General features: G+C 34.1%; 1 protein-coding gene across 11 annotated transcripts in view; it reads right to left on the bottom strand.

Annotated features, from left to right (window-relative positions):
- Nucleotides 1–1,381: 1,381 nt before the first annotated feature.
- LOC117342837 (rho guanine nucleotide exchange factor 7-like) overlaps nt 1,382–16,477 on the bottom strand; it is a 90,390-nt gene continuing 75,294 nt past the window's right edge. For 4 of the 11 annotated variants that reach the window (XM_033905094.1, XM_033905099.1, XM_033905098.1 and 1 more), the window contains 5 exons: nt 15,870–15,914; nt 14,175–14,258; nt 7,196–7,280; nt 6,687–6,741; nt 1,382–6,188 (listed from right to left, as the gene is read on the bottom strand). In XM_033905094.1, coding sequence (XP_033760985.1) covers nt 6,066–6,188; nt 6,687–6,741; nt 7,196–7,280; nt 14,175–14,258; nt 15,870–15,914 — 392 coding nt within the window. In that variant the 3' untranslated portion in view covers nt 1,382–6,065. The remainder of the gene's footprint in view (nt 6,189–6,686; nt 6,742–7,195; nt 7,281–14,174; nt 14,259–15,869; nt 15,915–16,477) is intronic. The other 7 variants (XM_033905097.1, XM_033905100.1, XR_004535909.1 and 4 more) reach the window with 6 other exon arrangements.

The following is a 16,477-nucleotide window of genomic DNA, read 5'->3' as shown; positions in this document are numbered from 1 at the left end:
GAAAAGTCATAGTGAAATCAGTCATTGATTCAGGTAAATTCATGTAGAAATCATTAATAGACTTCGGTAATTTAGAAAATTCCTGGTGAAATCAGTCATTGATTCAGGTAATTTAAAAAATTCCTGGTGAAATCAGTCATTGATTCAGGAAATTTTGAAAAGTCGTTAAATTAGTCATCAACTCGGGGAAATTTATGTAGAAATCAGTAATTGACCTGGGTAATTTAGAAAAATCACAGTGAAAATCAGTCATTGACTCAGGTATTTCAGAAAATTCAAGGTGAAATCAGTCATAGACTCGGTAAATTAAGTAAATTGATGGTAAAATCGGTCATTGATTCAGGTAATTTTGAAAAGTCATGGTGAAATCAGTAATTGACTCTGGGAATTTAGTAAATTCATGGTAGCAAAGTTTTCATTGACTCTGGTAATTAAAAAAAAATTCATGGTGAAATCAGTCATTGATTCAGGTAATTTAGTAAATTCATGGTAAAACCAGTCATTGACTCGGAGAATCGTGTTAATTCATAGTGAAATCAGTCATTAACTCTTGTACACGTAATCTAGTAAATCCCTGGTAAAATCAGTCGTTGACTCGGGTGATTTAGTAAATTCCTGGTGGAATCAATCATCAACTTAAATTTGTATAGAGATCAGTACGTGTATTTGACTTGGGGTAATTTAGAAAATTCATGGTTCCCCTCGGTCCCTTTCACCTCTACTGACCATATTGGACTTCAAATTATGAAAGAATGGCAGAGTCCACTAAAGTTTCTTAGGGTTGAAAGGGTTAAGTTGTGCCAATTTGATTTTTATTTTTGATCAGAAAAACAGAAATATGTGGAGTCTGACAGAGGACCAATTAGGGATCTCTCGTCTTTTATTTAGTCGTCAAATTATACACAAAAGACAAAAAAAAAAAAAACACTTTCTGAGAAAATGTGATAAAAACTTTCAAACTGTGGCTTACAATGTAGTTTTATGAATTAAAAGTGCACATCTACTAAGGACCAAAGAAAAGCTATATAATAATATATGTATATCTGACTTTCAAAAAAAGGCTACTTTCACTTTCCGAGAAATAATGATTATCTAATTCCAAAATGACTGCTCATTGACCATAATTATCTTTCAGTTTCAAAATCAAACTTGCATACAAGATATGACAATACATATCAAGAAAGATACTCCAGAAATTCTAATGGTTGACAGACCACAGACGAAGACTGATTTGAACATGTAGTATCAAGTCATCTGATAACTGTATTAACATGCTATCAACAGCTAAGGTCGTTTAGGGACAGCATTGACGACAGTGAGATATATAACAGGATATGTTTAATGGTGTGATGGTGTGATATATAACAAACACTGGTACTGGTATGATTTGTGATGGTTTATTTTATCACATTTCATTAGGATTCATTGTAAGTTTTCTACAACAGAACTGAGACAAAGTATTAGTAAGACATAATATCCGAGAACTATGTTCCCCTGTAATGGAGAACTATGTCCCCACAGTAATGGAGAACTATGTCCCCACAGTAATGGAGAACTATGTCCCCACAGTAATGGAGGACTATGTCCCCACAGTAATGGAGGACTATGTCCCCACAGTAATGGAGAACTACATCCCCACAGTAATGGAGGACTATGTCCCCACAGTAATGGAGGACTATGTCCCCACAGTAATGGAGAATTATGTCCCCACAGTAATGGAGAACTATGTCCCCACAGTAATGGAGAACTACGTCCCCACAATACTGGAGAACTACGTCCCCACAATACTGGAGAACTACTTCCCCACAATACTGGAGAACTACGTCCCCACAATACTGGAGAACTACGTCCCTACACTAATGGAGAACTACGTCCCCACAATACTGGAGAATTACGTCCCCAAAATATGTGACAAGTGTTCATGTTCTGATGTAAAGAGATGGAAGACTTGAACACAGTTGATGCCAACTTAATGAATTTTTAAATTAACATTTTCATAATTAAAAGTCATAAATACTAGTTATACCTTATTCAACAAAAGTGAAATGAAAATAAATCTGACTTTGGTATAGGTTCATGAAATTAATATGAACATTTCTAGATCAAGTCCAAATATGAATTTAACTTAAATTAAAAAAAAAATATAATGATAATAATGATTCAATATTTAATCCAATTTAGACTGGATATACATAATATTTTCTTATCTATAAAAAATCTAAAGACACTGCAATTTGAGCTTAAAACAGTTTTATGCATTTTGGAGAGGATGTGAATATTTAACCTGATGTACAACCAATCGTTTATAATATCAACAAAATTGTCTGATATTTATGGAGTTCAATGATATGCTGATTCTGCAGTATAAAGAAAAAACAGTTCCCTGATTAATTTCAAAATTACCTGTAAATTATTCATATGTGTGACTTCAATCTAGAAAAAAAAACAGTCTGGTCCCATAAATAGGTCAAATGGCAGTGATTATAGCTCATCATAGCTTACCAACAGCTTATACTATGATGGAGCAGAGAGCCAATTAAAAACCGACTAAAAATGGCAACTACAGATGAAAATGAAATAAAATTGTGTAGAAATGAAAAGAAAACACAAATATTTGTTAAGAATACAATATGAAGAAATTTTTTTCTGGAGAAGTCCGACTTTAGCCAGAAAAGCCTTAAACATTTTTCTCCCCCCAGAAATTTTTCCATGTCAGCTATCGATGTATTCTTAGAAAGTGAAGTCACAGATGAAAAGAGACTTAATAAAGCACATTCTCCTCACTTTCAACTTTGGATCAATATAAATACAAAAAACATACCATATTGTTTATTTAAAATGTCTTACAATATACATCAGTTTTGATATATACTCTTGTTTTGGCACAAATGAGGACAAGGAACAACATTTGTTTATTTACACAAACTTAAGCTTGGCCTAACTATATTGCCGTATACATTTCTTAAAACTTTAAATATGTTATCAGCCATAACCTGTATTTTCATTTCATGATCATGAAAACATTTTCAAAACAAGAGGCAAAACTGATCTCAATCATGACAAACCATTACAAGTATTGCAAACCAATACATTTTCACTATTTTATTCTCATTGATAATGAGTGGCGACATATTTTAGCAAAATGAAGGCATATTCTCATTTTTCACTGAATTACATTTATTTGCTATTTTCGAGACATGCACACATGGTGAAAATAAAATGATCGTGAAAATTGGTTGTTTACAGTATGTCGAGATTTGGCAGTGTACATATTAACAGCGTACCAGTCAATTATACATCAAGTTGGTGAATCATATGTTATTATGCACCATTCAATAATCTACATAACTAAATCATCTATGATATGGATTCTTAATTACACCACTTTCTCAACTAAATCTCCAGGGGCCTTTTCATTTATATGGACAAAATAGTTGGATGGTTTTTAACATTTCAGACAAATACAAGCCTTGTAAGTCTTAATGAAGACTTGTCTGTAAGAAAAACATAATCATGGACAAAATAGTTGGATGATTTTTAACATTTCAGACAAATACAAGCGCCTTGTAAAGTCTTAATGAAGACTTGTCTGTAAGAGAAACAAAATCATTTGGTCTGTCCTTATTTCAGAAACGAACTTAACCCTGATCCAACCATTTGGACAGTGATAAATAATAATTCCCCAGATCACAGCAAAATGGGTTAAATTATAATGGTCAACTTTGTCATTGAAGGAAAAATTACATTATTGACCTTTAACCTTACAGCCAGGTTTTACATTATTGACCTTTAACCTTACAGCCAGGTTTTACATTATTGACCTTATCAAACAACCGAGTTTTGAAACCCTGAATACTACAAAAGAAATCTTTGACATATCTGTGAGGGTGACTGGAAACAGATACTACAACATATCCTGAACATTAATATTGTCAAAATTCCTCAATCATCCCTCCTAATAATGGAAGCCATTTTTATTTCTTATCATGTTTTGATAGACAAAATTAATGTGAAGTTAACCACTGATAAATATTTTTAACAATACTATCAAGCTCAAAAAATCTTAATTATAACACTGCCCAACTTTTATTTTCAATGTCAGTGCGAGTAGATATTGATTTCAGCAGCTCAGATCTACTGGACATAAGGTATTATGGTGTCTGTAACCTCAATTTGGCCTCGTAACATTGATCTTTAGATTTGGTACGACAATGTTTAGGACGGTTAAGTATTCATTGAGCTTTTCGGACATTAATTAATCACCATTAAAACATGTGGACAGAATGTTATTGAGCGGACCAACTGTTGGCTCTACTTGATATGATTAATAATAGGACAAAATTTGGCAATAAAATTCGAGCAACTCAGCTATCAGAGTTGTCTCCCCTGTTCTGTCAGAAGATGGGATAGTGTATTTTTGCCGAGTTGTCTCCCCTGTTCTGTCAGAAGATGGGATAGTGTATTTTTGAACTAATTGGTATTAAGTTTCAAAGCTATTAATGTAAAGTATAGAATAAATTTATGATAAGGACTCTTCATTTATTTATCTTCTTCCAAACAACTTCGACAAACCTTGACTGAATGTCAATGCCTAGTAAGAATGTAACCCTCCGAATACTGGAGTTTTCCCCAATAGCAAAATTAACAAATATACTCCAATATGCCTTGTATGAAACTCTTTGTCAGAATACTGGGGCTTAATTTCCATAATTTCAAAATTAACAATTACACTGCAACAGTTCACTCGGTTTGGATTACTATAAACAAAAGTGACATTTGTAATTATTGGCCTCACACTGGAGACTCGCTGGTATCCTTCTAAAAGTTGTTTAATGTTTTCTGTTAGAATTTACCTCTGTCAGAATAAAGTGCTAGTATCAAGGAATAAAAAAATAGGCATCGAGACAAAACATCCACCAAAAAAAATTTAAATTGTAAAAAATGTCCTCGTCTGAAATTCAAAATGATGTGACACACATATGGGAAAGTTTGTTAATTCAGAATGAGATATCAAGTTTAGCTTACAAAACTTTACACCACTAGACTGGGTACGGAGTAATATTCCTATTTACAGAATTATAAGTTTTAATCACAGGGGGATTGGGGTACCAGCCTAGTGAAGGATGTCTACACGTACATTTATATATATTTTAATGGTATACAAGTTTAAATGTAGATAATGTCTTTAAGATATTCAGTAAGAAATCACAGTTCAACATTAAAAATCACAAATTACGTATCCAACAAGTCAGAAATTCTTTAAAGCAGCGATGAATAATCACGAGGAACCCAACATATTTGAGTTTTTCCAGTGTAGAATCAGAGTGGTTTCCCTTGAACACAGTAAATGGGATCGGTGAGAATTGAATTTTAACTTAGTAACAGTTCTCATAAATATTTTATTTAAATGATAAATCACAGAAACCCACCATCACCTATTTTTACACAAAAAGCACACAAATTCATTATCACTTTCTAAAACGTTTGAGTTGGACTTAATTCACACATCAATATTTTAGAATTTGCGGAAGCGGTTTCCTCACTAAAGAGAGCAATATCCGAGAACACGAATGTATGAAATTGAAGATGAAGAGACTATTTGAAATCCGTGTGGATCCTGTAATGACACAAACTACCGGTGTGATAGACGTATAGAAATTGGCACAATCCCGACACCTCACATATGATCTCCAGCACTGACAGTTGTAATGATAAGACACAGTTGGAACTGTAGCAATATTGGTTGTGACATTTTTGTTGTGACCGACTCCTGTGATTCCAACAATATTCCAACATTGTTTTGACCGACTTCTGTGATTCCGATAATTTTACAACTTTGTTGTGACCGACTTCTGTGATTCTGATAATTTTCCAGCATTATTGTGACCAAATCCTTGATCCTGAAAATATTCCAACATTGTTGTGACCGATTCCTGTGATTCCAATATCATTCAAACATTGTTTTGAACGATTCTTGTGATCCTGAAAATATTCCAGCACACACGACCTACTCTGTATATAGATTCTACCGTAGATTTATATAAATATATTACTATCCAATGTCACTATGTCATATTTTCATCCCATGGTAAATCAGTTCGGTTTTTTAATGCTTTATGAAATTTTGTCTCTAGACGCTTCCGCGCCTTTGTTTCTTCATCCAGTTCCCTCTTCATCTTCTTTTGCTCCTGTGGAAAATATACAAAGTTATGATTATGACTAATTTGTTCAAAGTAAATTTCCAGAAGGCTGTCTTACCTTATTTTCAACCCATTTTAGTTAAATCCTCAACCTCCTAGCTAGATATTGATTAACACTTTAGGCCATCTCTGACGAGTCCTAGACGGACAAAACAGATGTATGATGTCCCTAGTGTCACTGACGAGTCCTAGAAGGACAAAACAGCTTTATGATGTCCCCAACATTACTGACGAGTCCTAGAAGGACGATACAGCTGTATGATGTCCCTAGTATCAGTTTAGTTTATTTTTGGCTCCACTGTCTAAACTTGCACCAAAGGGTGCTAATATCTTGTGTCTTTTGTACAACCCTTCGTAACATTATGCTTACCTTTGTATCTTTGGTATGACCATCAAACTGAATAGGGATTGACTGATCATGTATACCAGGCGGTAAATTTTCCACTTTGAGTATAACAGGAATTAGGAAGACCTTGTATAACTTACCTGTTCTAGGTTTTTCACTTGATCCCGTAAGGAGTATACCGTATCCACAAGGGTTCTGAGGAAAAAATAAAGACATTTTTTATTTTCACTTTTACCAAACCAGAGAATCCTACAAAAATACTACATACCTTCAAATACCTGAGAGAGTACCTGTGTATAGAGAACATCAACCCCTAGTAGATCAATCATGACATCATCACACACAAGTGTTAACCCCATAACTCCTCAGGACTAATTCTGTTTTAGACTAACACCCCATAACTCCTCAGGACTACCTTCTGTTTTAGATAGACTATTAATACCCCATAGCTCTATGGACAAAATGCGAGTTGAAAAGACCTGATCTGAAGGTGGTGAGCTAAATAGTATAAAGCGTTTCAAATTCTCACAAGAATCTATACAGAAGTGAAGAATTATTTCCAGATCTGAACTTTTTTGTTTAGTGAAATTAAGTTTAGACAAACGGAGACCTGTGATAGTGGTACAATTACGATGTGGCTTGTACTCACTTTTCCTGGATGGTGGAAGGGTCGCCTTCATCAACGATGATCTTCTCTTCCTCGGCTATCAATACATGTGGACTGGTGAGCAAAGCTGGCATAACAGGCACAATACACAACACATGAGCAAATCAAACAACAAACTAAAGCACATGCTCACAACAGCCTAGTTCACATTGTAGTGGTCAACAATGACCGATTGTACAATCATAAGATTTGTAATGTCTACAATATTAACTTTATAATCACCCATATATCATAAACCCTTTGTCCCCCTATTGTTTTCTCTTCAAATATCCCTTTCTCTTTATAATCCCTTTGACTGATGCAATATAGTTGATCAATTTAAACTTTATCTTTTATTGGTTTACATGTAGTAAGTACAGATGTACCCATATATCATAAACCCCTCGTCCCCCTATTTTTTTTCTCTTCAAATATCCTTTTCTCTTTATAATCCCTTTGACTGATGCAATATAGTTGATCAATTTAAACTTGATCCCCAAATTTGGGCTTTTATTGTTTTACATGTAGTAAGTACAGATGTACGTGATTTTTCAATGTTCCACCCCCTTAACCTAAACTCATTGATAGCTGCACCCCAGCAGGGCTGAATTATTAAAGAAACATACTGTCATGAACTACGAAACAATGATGCCAATGTGAACCAAACTGCTGTGTAAATTATATAAAATGAACTCAACAACATTTATCAAATGCAAAAATGGTCAAGACATCCAACATGCATGTACATCAGGGTTTACTGATAGCACTTTAACAGTACAGGGATATCTAATTGGAGAGTTGATTTATCACAATGGTCAAGTTCTTAAAGCATATAAATTTGAACCCTAGGGATATCTAATTGGAGAGTTGATTTAGCACAATGGTCAAGTTCTTAAAGCATATAAATTTGAACCCTAACAGATTTTTTTTAATCTTTTGAATACAAGTTACCGGGTAGATTAAGTTCTTACTCATTTGAGCTGGAGTTCTTTGGGATTAAACTTCATTTGACCTGTCACTCATTCAGTTTAAAAGTACCTGACTCATCTAAGTTTATTTTACTCATCATTATAGAATTGCATGAACTATGCTCATATCGGGTTCAGTATGAACAGGTATTCGGGCTAATTAAGATTTTAATTAGGAAGGATCCATCTTTTCATATAAATCTCATGAAATTTATCTCTTGAATGAGTTCAAGATTTTGTGTATTTCTGCCTAAAACAATTAACATATAAACATCCACAAATAGGAGGCAACCAAGGGCTAAACATCAAATCAAAATGAATACAGAATGTCGATGGTCAAGCGATCTTTTCATGAGAATCTACAGTACTTAAAACGAAAAAAGGAAAAAGGAAAAAGAAAGTTTTCCTCCATTTTCTTTTGTAATAAAAGTATATAAAAAAACGAGGAAGCACATGTAATACATACAATCATTCTCTTCATGCTGTTATTCGTGAGTGAATCCTTGGAAATCTTTTGACTTTCAACAATACAGTTCTCAAGGATCGTAACTAAAACGTATGATAATCAGCAACTAAAGAAAAATCAAGCACTCAACAAAGTACAACAAAGGACCCCAAACAAGCTGGGGGTATCCATTTACATGCAACACAAAAATTCCATTTGCAATTAAAAAAAAAACAATGATTAAAAACACAATAACTATACATAAATACACAAAGTGGTTTCAATACATAGGGACACAATACTGTACAATTGAGATGTTATATTACGTGGTTCAAACTTCCTTTACCAATAAAGGTTTTAAGCGAAATTGTGTTCACGGAAGTTATAAAACAGCTAGACAAGATTTTACTTGTTTTACCAGTATTTCTTTATATTTTTTCATATTTGAAAATAGCAAAAACTTGAACCTCATGAAAATGAAAAATGTTTAAAAAAGGTATCACACATACACTGTGCTTTTTAAATAATGCATAACAATATCAGTGACTTCTTAGTGTTATTTATTCAATTTATGTTCACACTTATTTTCTTTGAGTGAGTGAAAACAACCTGGTATCCGATCCTAAGGTGAAGTTTTATAAGACTTGTAAGACTATGTCCCCTGTATCTGATCCTAAGTTTTATAAGACTATGTCCCCCTGTATCTGATCCTAAGTTTTGTAAGACTATGTCCCCTGTATCTGATCCTAAGTTCAGTAAGACTATGTCCCCTGTATCCGATCCTAAGGTGAAGTTTTATAAGTTTTGTAAGACTATGTCCCCCTGTATCTGATCCTAAGTTTTGTAAGACTATGTCCCCCTGTATCCGATCCTAAGTTTTATAAGACTATGTCCCCCTGTATCTGATCCTAAGTTTTGTAAGACCATGTCCCCTGTATCCGATCCTAAGTTTTGTAAGACTATGTCCCCTGTATCTGATCCTAAGTTTTGTAAGACCATGTCCCCCTGTATCTGATCCTAAGTTTTGTAAGACTATGTCCCCTGTATCTGATCCTAAGTTTCGTAAGACTATGACCCCCTGTATCTGATCCTAAGTTTTGTAAGACTATGTCCCCTGTATCTGATCCTAAGTTTTGTAAGACTATGTCCCCTGTATCTGATCCTAAGTTTTGTAAGACTATGTCCCCTGTATCTGATCCTAAGTTTTATAAGACTTGTAAGACTATGTCCCGTGTATCTGATCCTAAGTTTTGTAAGACTATGTCCCCTGTATCTGATCCTAAGTTCAGTAAGACTATGTCCCCCGGTATCTGATCCTAAGTTTTGTAAGACTATGTCCCCTGTATCTGATCCTAAGTTTTGTAAGACTATGTCCCCCTGTATCTGATCCTAAGTTTTGTAAGACTATGTCCCCTGTATCTGATCCTAAGGTGAAGTTTTATAAGACTTGTAAGACTATGTCCCGTGTATCTGATCCTAAGTTTTGTAAGACTATGTCCCCTGTATCTGATCCTAAGTTCAGTAAGACTATGTCCCCTGTATCCGATCCTAAGTTTTGTAAGACTATGACCCCTGTATCTGATCCTAAGTTTTGTAAGACTATGTCCCCTGTATCCGATCCTTAGTTTTGTAAGACTATGTCCCCTGTATCCGATCCTAAGTTTTGTAAGACTATGACCCCCTGTATCTGATCCTAAGTTATGTAAGACTATGTCCCCTGTATCTGATCCTAAGTTTTGTAAGACTATGTCCCCTGTATCTGATCCTAAGTTCAGTAAGACTATGTCCCCTGTATCCGATCCTAAGTTTTGTAAGACTATGACCCCTGTATCTGATCCTAAGTTTTGTAAGACTATGTCCCCTGTATCCGATCCTTAGTTTTGTAAGACTATGTCCCCTGTATCCGATCCTAAGTTTTGTAAGACTATGACCCCCTGTATCTGATCCTAAGTTATGTAAGACTATGTCCCCTGTATCCGATCCTAAGGTGAAGTTTTATAAGACTTGTAAGACTATGTCCCCTGTATCTGATCCTAAGTTCAGTAAGACTATGACCCCCTGTATCTGATCCTCAGTTCAGTAAGACTATGTCCCCTGTATCTGATCCTCAGTTCAGTAAGACTATGTCCCCTGTATCCGATCCTAAGTTCAGTAAGACTATGTCCCCTGTATCCGATCCTAAGGTGTGAAGTTTTATAAAACTTGTAAGACTATGTCCCCTGTATCCGATCCTAAGTTTTGTAAGACTATGTCCCCTGTATCCGATCCTAAGTTTTGTAAGACTATGCCCCCTGTATCTGATCCTAAGTTTTGTAAGACTATGTCCCCCGGTATCTGATCCTAAGTTTTGTAAGACGATGTCCCCCGGTATCTGATCCTAAGGTGGAGTTTTATAAGACTATGTCCCCTGTATCTGATCCTAAGTTTTGTAAGACTATGACCCCCTGTATCTGATCCTAAGTTTTGTAAGACTATGTCCCTCTGTATCCGATCCTAAGTTTTGTAAGACTATGACCCCCTGTATCTGATCCTAAGTTTTGTAAGACGATGTACCCCTGTATCTGATCCTAAGTTTTGTAAGACGATGTACCCCTGTATCTGATCCTAAGTTTTGTAAGACGATGTACCCCTGTATCTGATCCTAAGGTGGAGTTTTGTAAACACATATCTAGGACAAACACACTGAAATGAAGACAACTTTTATTTACACATATCCTCATCAGTTTTATTTACATATCAGAAAGATCATGATTTTAAATAATTGAGATCAGATTAAATGTAAATCACATCACACACCATGTAATACTGTATACCCCGTAACTGACATCACTCGCTTTATAAACTATATTTGGTGATTTTATTAGTCCAAAATGAATGATTCCACATGGGTTTGGAAATATTTCGTAATTTTATCAGTCCAAAATGATTTTGTGATTTTATGAGTCCAAAATGAATGATTCCACATGGGTTTGGAAATAAGCTATTTCAAATACTTACTACAATAAGCATAAAATTTATTTTTTCATCTTTATCTAAATTTTACCACGACCAGTTCAGACATAAACATATTGATTTAAAATAGAATCTGCAGTCTCAGGGCCCAGCCATGTCTGCTCAACATAACTTACTCAGCTTGTTTAGATATTTAATGACAATCTACAAAGAACATTATCATTTAACCCTTCATCAAACACATCAATGGGCTTTGGGGCTTCTCACGGACTTCTCACGGGCCAATGATATTGTGATTCAATATTAAGCAGGCATGTGTACACAAATGACCAGTTATATGGTATACAGTACCATATGACACATCATGTGATATATACTACCATGTGACACATCATGTGATATACAGTACCATGTGACACATCATGTGATATATCCTATGAAATCATCTACACTTGGATCACAGTGATTTTTGCTTTGGGTGAAAATATCATTCATCATCACAATGTTGCACATAAAATTTCCACAAAATCACATTTTTGTTAGCTTTAAGTACATCTAATTTAAAAGGAGCAAATCATTAAGACAATTTTCTATCTCCTAATAACAGTATATAATGACAATTTCCACGTTAAAAAAAATCTCCATTACAGATATAACAATATAATCAACCAAATATTGGAATGAAAACCTGAAATCAATTTGTCACTATGCAATCTAACAATTATTGTTTTGTGTAAAAATATTTTTTAATAAAAGTTACTAATGCAAACTACTCACAACCGAGAAATTTCTCACTGTGTCGCTGAACATTAACCTAGACAGGTCTCATGCTAAATTAGCAAAAACATGGTAAATCAGTATCAAGTATGATTAATATACAAAAATAGATGAACATGCAAAGAAAATTCACAGACTTCTTACAATCCCTCAAAAAATATTTTTATAATAACAATCTGACTAGTACTATAACTTATATACAGAATACACGCTTCATACCAAAGTCAGTAAACCAGACTCGGTCTCAATGCTTAATCTAGAAAACTCACAACTAAGAAATACCACTTACTTCAAATCAACCTGGGTGTCTTAATCCCAGAATCCTTCACTTTAGAAGTTTTGATGCATGGCTTGACACAATTTAATCATTTTAACAATCTCCAACCGAAATCCAGGAGCGCAGAACATACCGTATTTGACCTAATAAGGGCGCCTGCCCTAATAAGGGCGCCCCTACCTTTTTTCAAGGAAATAAATCTTTGATTGAGTGTCAAAATGGTGTTCAAAAGTAATAATTCATGTGAAATATTTTGCTACTTTATGTGTTCAATTTTCTTCAGCAAATTAAGTAACTGGAACACATGTTTTCGCCACATTTTGTGTATTCCTACAGGCTACAGATGACATGTCAGTGCAAAGAGCACCCAAAACTAAACACACATGTAAATAATAACTTACCATCTTTATTTGAAGATAAAGTAAAGACTTCATTCTTGTTGATAAATAACTTTTGTTCAGAACAGAAAGCTAGTAAAAGACATTGTAAATCAATTATTAGGTCAAAGAAAACGATGTCTAATATGATCTGGGAAATCACCTGTTTCTATAAATAGAACACAAAAGAGTTCCATTTGAACATAAATGGTGGAACACACGTTCTCTGGTCTAAAGATCAGCTGGCATGGTTTACAAGTTTACAGGAGTATTCAAGTGATGTTTAAGCTTAATATATGATAATGAATAGATATCTTCATCTGGAATATTTTTATGACTGAATATTTAACCGTTTCCACAACCTTGGGTATTCTGCTATAAGGTATAGTCTGTTTCATAAAACTTCAGAATAACTAATCTTAATAAGGGCGCCCCCACTGTCAATTACCCGCGCCCTGCGCCCTTATTAGGTCAAATACGGTATACAAAATGATCCCAAACAAATATATCATATCAGCGATGATCAAATCTTTTAAAAATTTCCTGGCATTCCCAATTAAGATCGAGCCAACCCAGCATTGCAGACTAAATCTCTATAGTGTTAGTACATGTTGGAACATGCATTCAGTCAGAAACAGGGGAGGTAAGTCAGTGTAAATGTTAACCAACTCGCAACAGTCATCAATTAAAGTTAAAGAAGGCAGTCCTTCACAACACAAAACATTTGATTGTTTTGAGAGCAGCAAAACGGCAGAGAACAATTAAACATGTTCAAAATGCAGGTTTTAGGCATTCTTATGAAAACATTTTTATCATATTTTACCCAGTTTCATGGTTTTGCATTACACAAAATACATTCTAAATGACTAAAGCCTAAAAAAATGCAAAACTTATATTGAACTTTTTAAATATATCAAAGCTATAGAATATCCTTAAGTTGTAAACCAAAAGTATAAATCACTTTCAAGGAAAAGTAATCGATGATTGGCTTAACTCTGGTACATTTCCTACATTTCCATACAATTTTTTATGCATAACTTGTCACATGAAGTAAACTTTTTTACTCTCAGAAATGATATAGCATAGCTACATATTAAATCTTTTCTATGGTTTTATGTGTCAATGTCGACAATCAACATCCATGTATTATACTGTGTAACACAGAACCAGGTACTGAGTTATATACCTTGGGTACCGACATCGCGTCGAACACCTGGACTCGCGTCTGGCAACATCGGCTTCACCACATTTATAGATTCTTTCGGTATGGCTAGAACAGCACAGAGCACATGTTATACATGGCAGATCACATGACTAGATCACATGACTAGATCACATGACATTTGGGAGTCCCTGTTGACAGGGCAAAGTATTCAAAAGCTCTTTTGATAAGCTTGATGGGGACAAAAAAATTACGGTAATACCCGTATCAAAATAATATCAAATTATTTCTTAAAATCATGAATAAAAGAACATATATCTCAATACATATCGTGTACACAAAACATTTAAAGCTACAACATAAATCCATGGAGTATTTAATTATTACGGCGAGACACTGCTATACACACTACATTCAATCTAAATAATCCGAGATCATTTACACAAGGCTATAATGTCCAATACATGGAAAATGAAAGTTACCAAATAACGAGGCTAATGTATTATGTATGGAAAATGAAAGTACCCTATAGGAGGTAACCAAATAAAAAGGCTAATGTATTATGCATGGAAAATGAAAGTTACCAGTAACAACTCTATCATATTATGCATGGAAAATTAAATTTACCAATAATAATCATGTCACTGATAATTTCTTGCACAAAAAGCTTTTAATACAGATCGAGATATCTTGATTAAGAAAATTATAACAATCTATCACAAAATTCAATAAATGAAATGGAACAACCAATATTTATGAAGAAATCTATATACTTGTACGATAATAGCTGCATTGGACATAGTGCTCTATCTCAGATGCATAAATAATCATAATTCTAGATCTGAGCAAGCATAGGGAATGTAATTTAAAGTCAAATAATCATAACTTTTCGAAATCTTTGGAATTGGCAAGCAAGGGAATGTTTTCTAAAACAAAAATAAAGTACAAAAAAACTCCTATACATGAAGGTGAACATGCACACTAAAATATATTTTGTATAAGGTAACATGTCGACCAAACAATCTTAGTCATGCTAGTCCTCACTTATACTGCTAAGTTTATCTACATATTGCACGATTAGTAAATTTCTGATGGGATACTTCATGATTTGATATTGACATGTTTACAACACTTTCCTCTCTATACAAATACACACATCTTCAATTCCAGAATAGCTGGAAACATTTTCATTTTCTGCATCTATGTACTAATTTGAAATAGAATATCAATTCAACTTGTAAAGTGACCTTTTCCTAATATGAATTCTACAATAATTCCAGAGAAAGTTACTATTAAAATTTAAATAACTTCCTGTTATTTAAGAGTTAAGATATTTGTGAATGAAACATATTGAACAAAAAAATTGCTGAAAATCCATTGATTTACTTTAAAAAAAAAATCAAAAAAATCCTACGTTCAATGAATGTAATGACATATTAGAAAAATGCCAACATTATTAGTCCTTTTCACAACTATAAACATCACAAGTTTTTATCTTTTCACAACTATTGACAACATAAGTTTTTTTTTCAAGTTTCACAAAAAAAAAAAAAAAAATCCCATCTCACAATTTTGTATGTAAAACTTTGCCATTTCCATGAGAATTCACCCATCTCTCTCAAATATTTTTCGAAGATTTCGACCAACACAGATTAAACCTCGACTCTCACAGATTTTGTAACGTTTTCTCCTGTAATAACATCCTTGCGTGTATCTCACCTTTTGAATCATTTTCACTGTACTTGCATTTCTTCAAAGAAATAACTGAAACGAGTAACCATGTCATACAGTTTACATTAACAGTTCTCGACAGTGAAAAGCTAGGACGTTTGAAAATCTGTAAAAGAAAGCAGGGCTGACCATGGACCAGAAAGTCCTGGTGGTGTCATCCACTGTCAAGGTCACATCAGGCTGTAAAAACATGCTATATATCATTTATATAATCTAGCTTTGTTATTTGGCTCACAGGTCATACACACGTCTGGTGAGTTTTGATAAGTTTCGGCAGTGTCAAACGACTGAACCGTTGCCAGGAGAGCTACACTGTAAGTAATCAGCCCCCATGGTCTATCAATATGGACAGGCTTGAATTTCAGGGGGAAAACCAAATTGAATCAAGGTATACAAACCAGAAAGCTTAAAAAATATTCAAATGTAAAGCCAAACAAACTCTCAAGAATTTCAACAAAGGGGCATAACTTCTTCAAAAAGGAATAAAATAGAAATCATGTTAGGGGACAAATTCTGTGTTTTGGAAATATGTTTTTTTCACTCTGAGGACAGCACATTTTAGTATGTGTGAGCAGCAGGCCTGTTGCGTTTAACAT

The sequence above is a fragment of the Pecten maximus genome, chromosome 14, assembly GCF_902652985.1.
Source record: "Pecten maximus chromosome 14, xPecMax1.1, whole genome shotgun sequence".
NCBI lineage: Eukaryota > Metazoa > Mollusca > Bivalvia > Pectinida > Pectinidae > Pecten > Pecten maximus.
The sequence above is the reverse complement of the archived record's forward strand: the minus strand, read 5'-3'. Positions and strand labels throughout refer to the sequence as shown.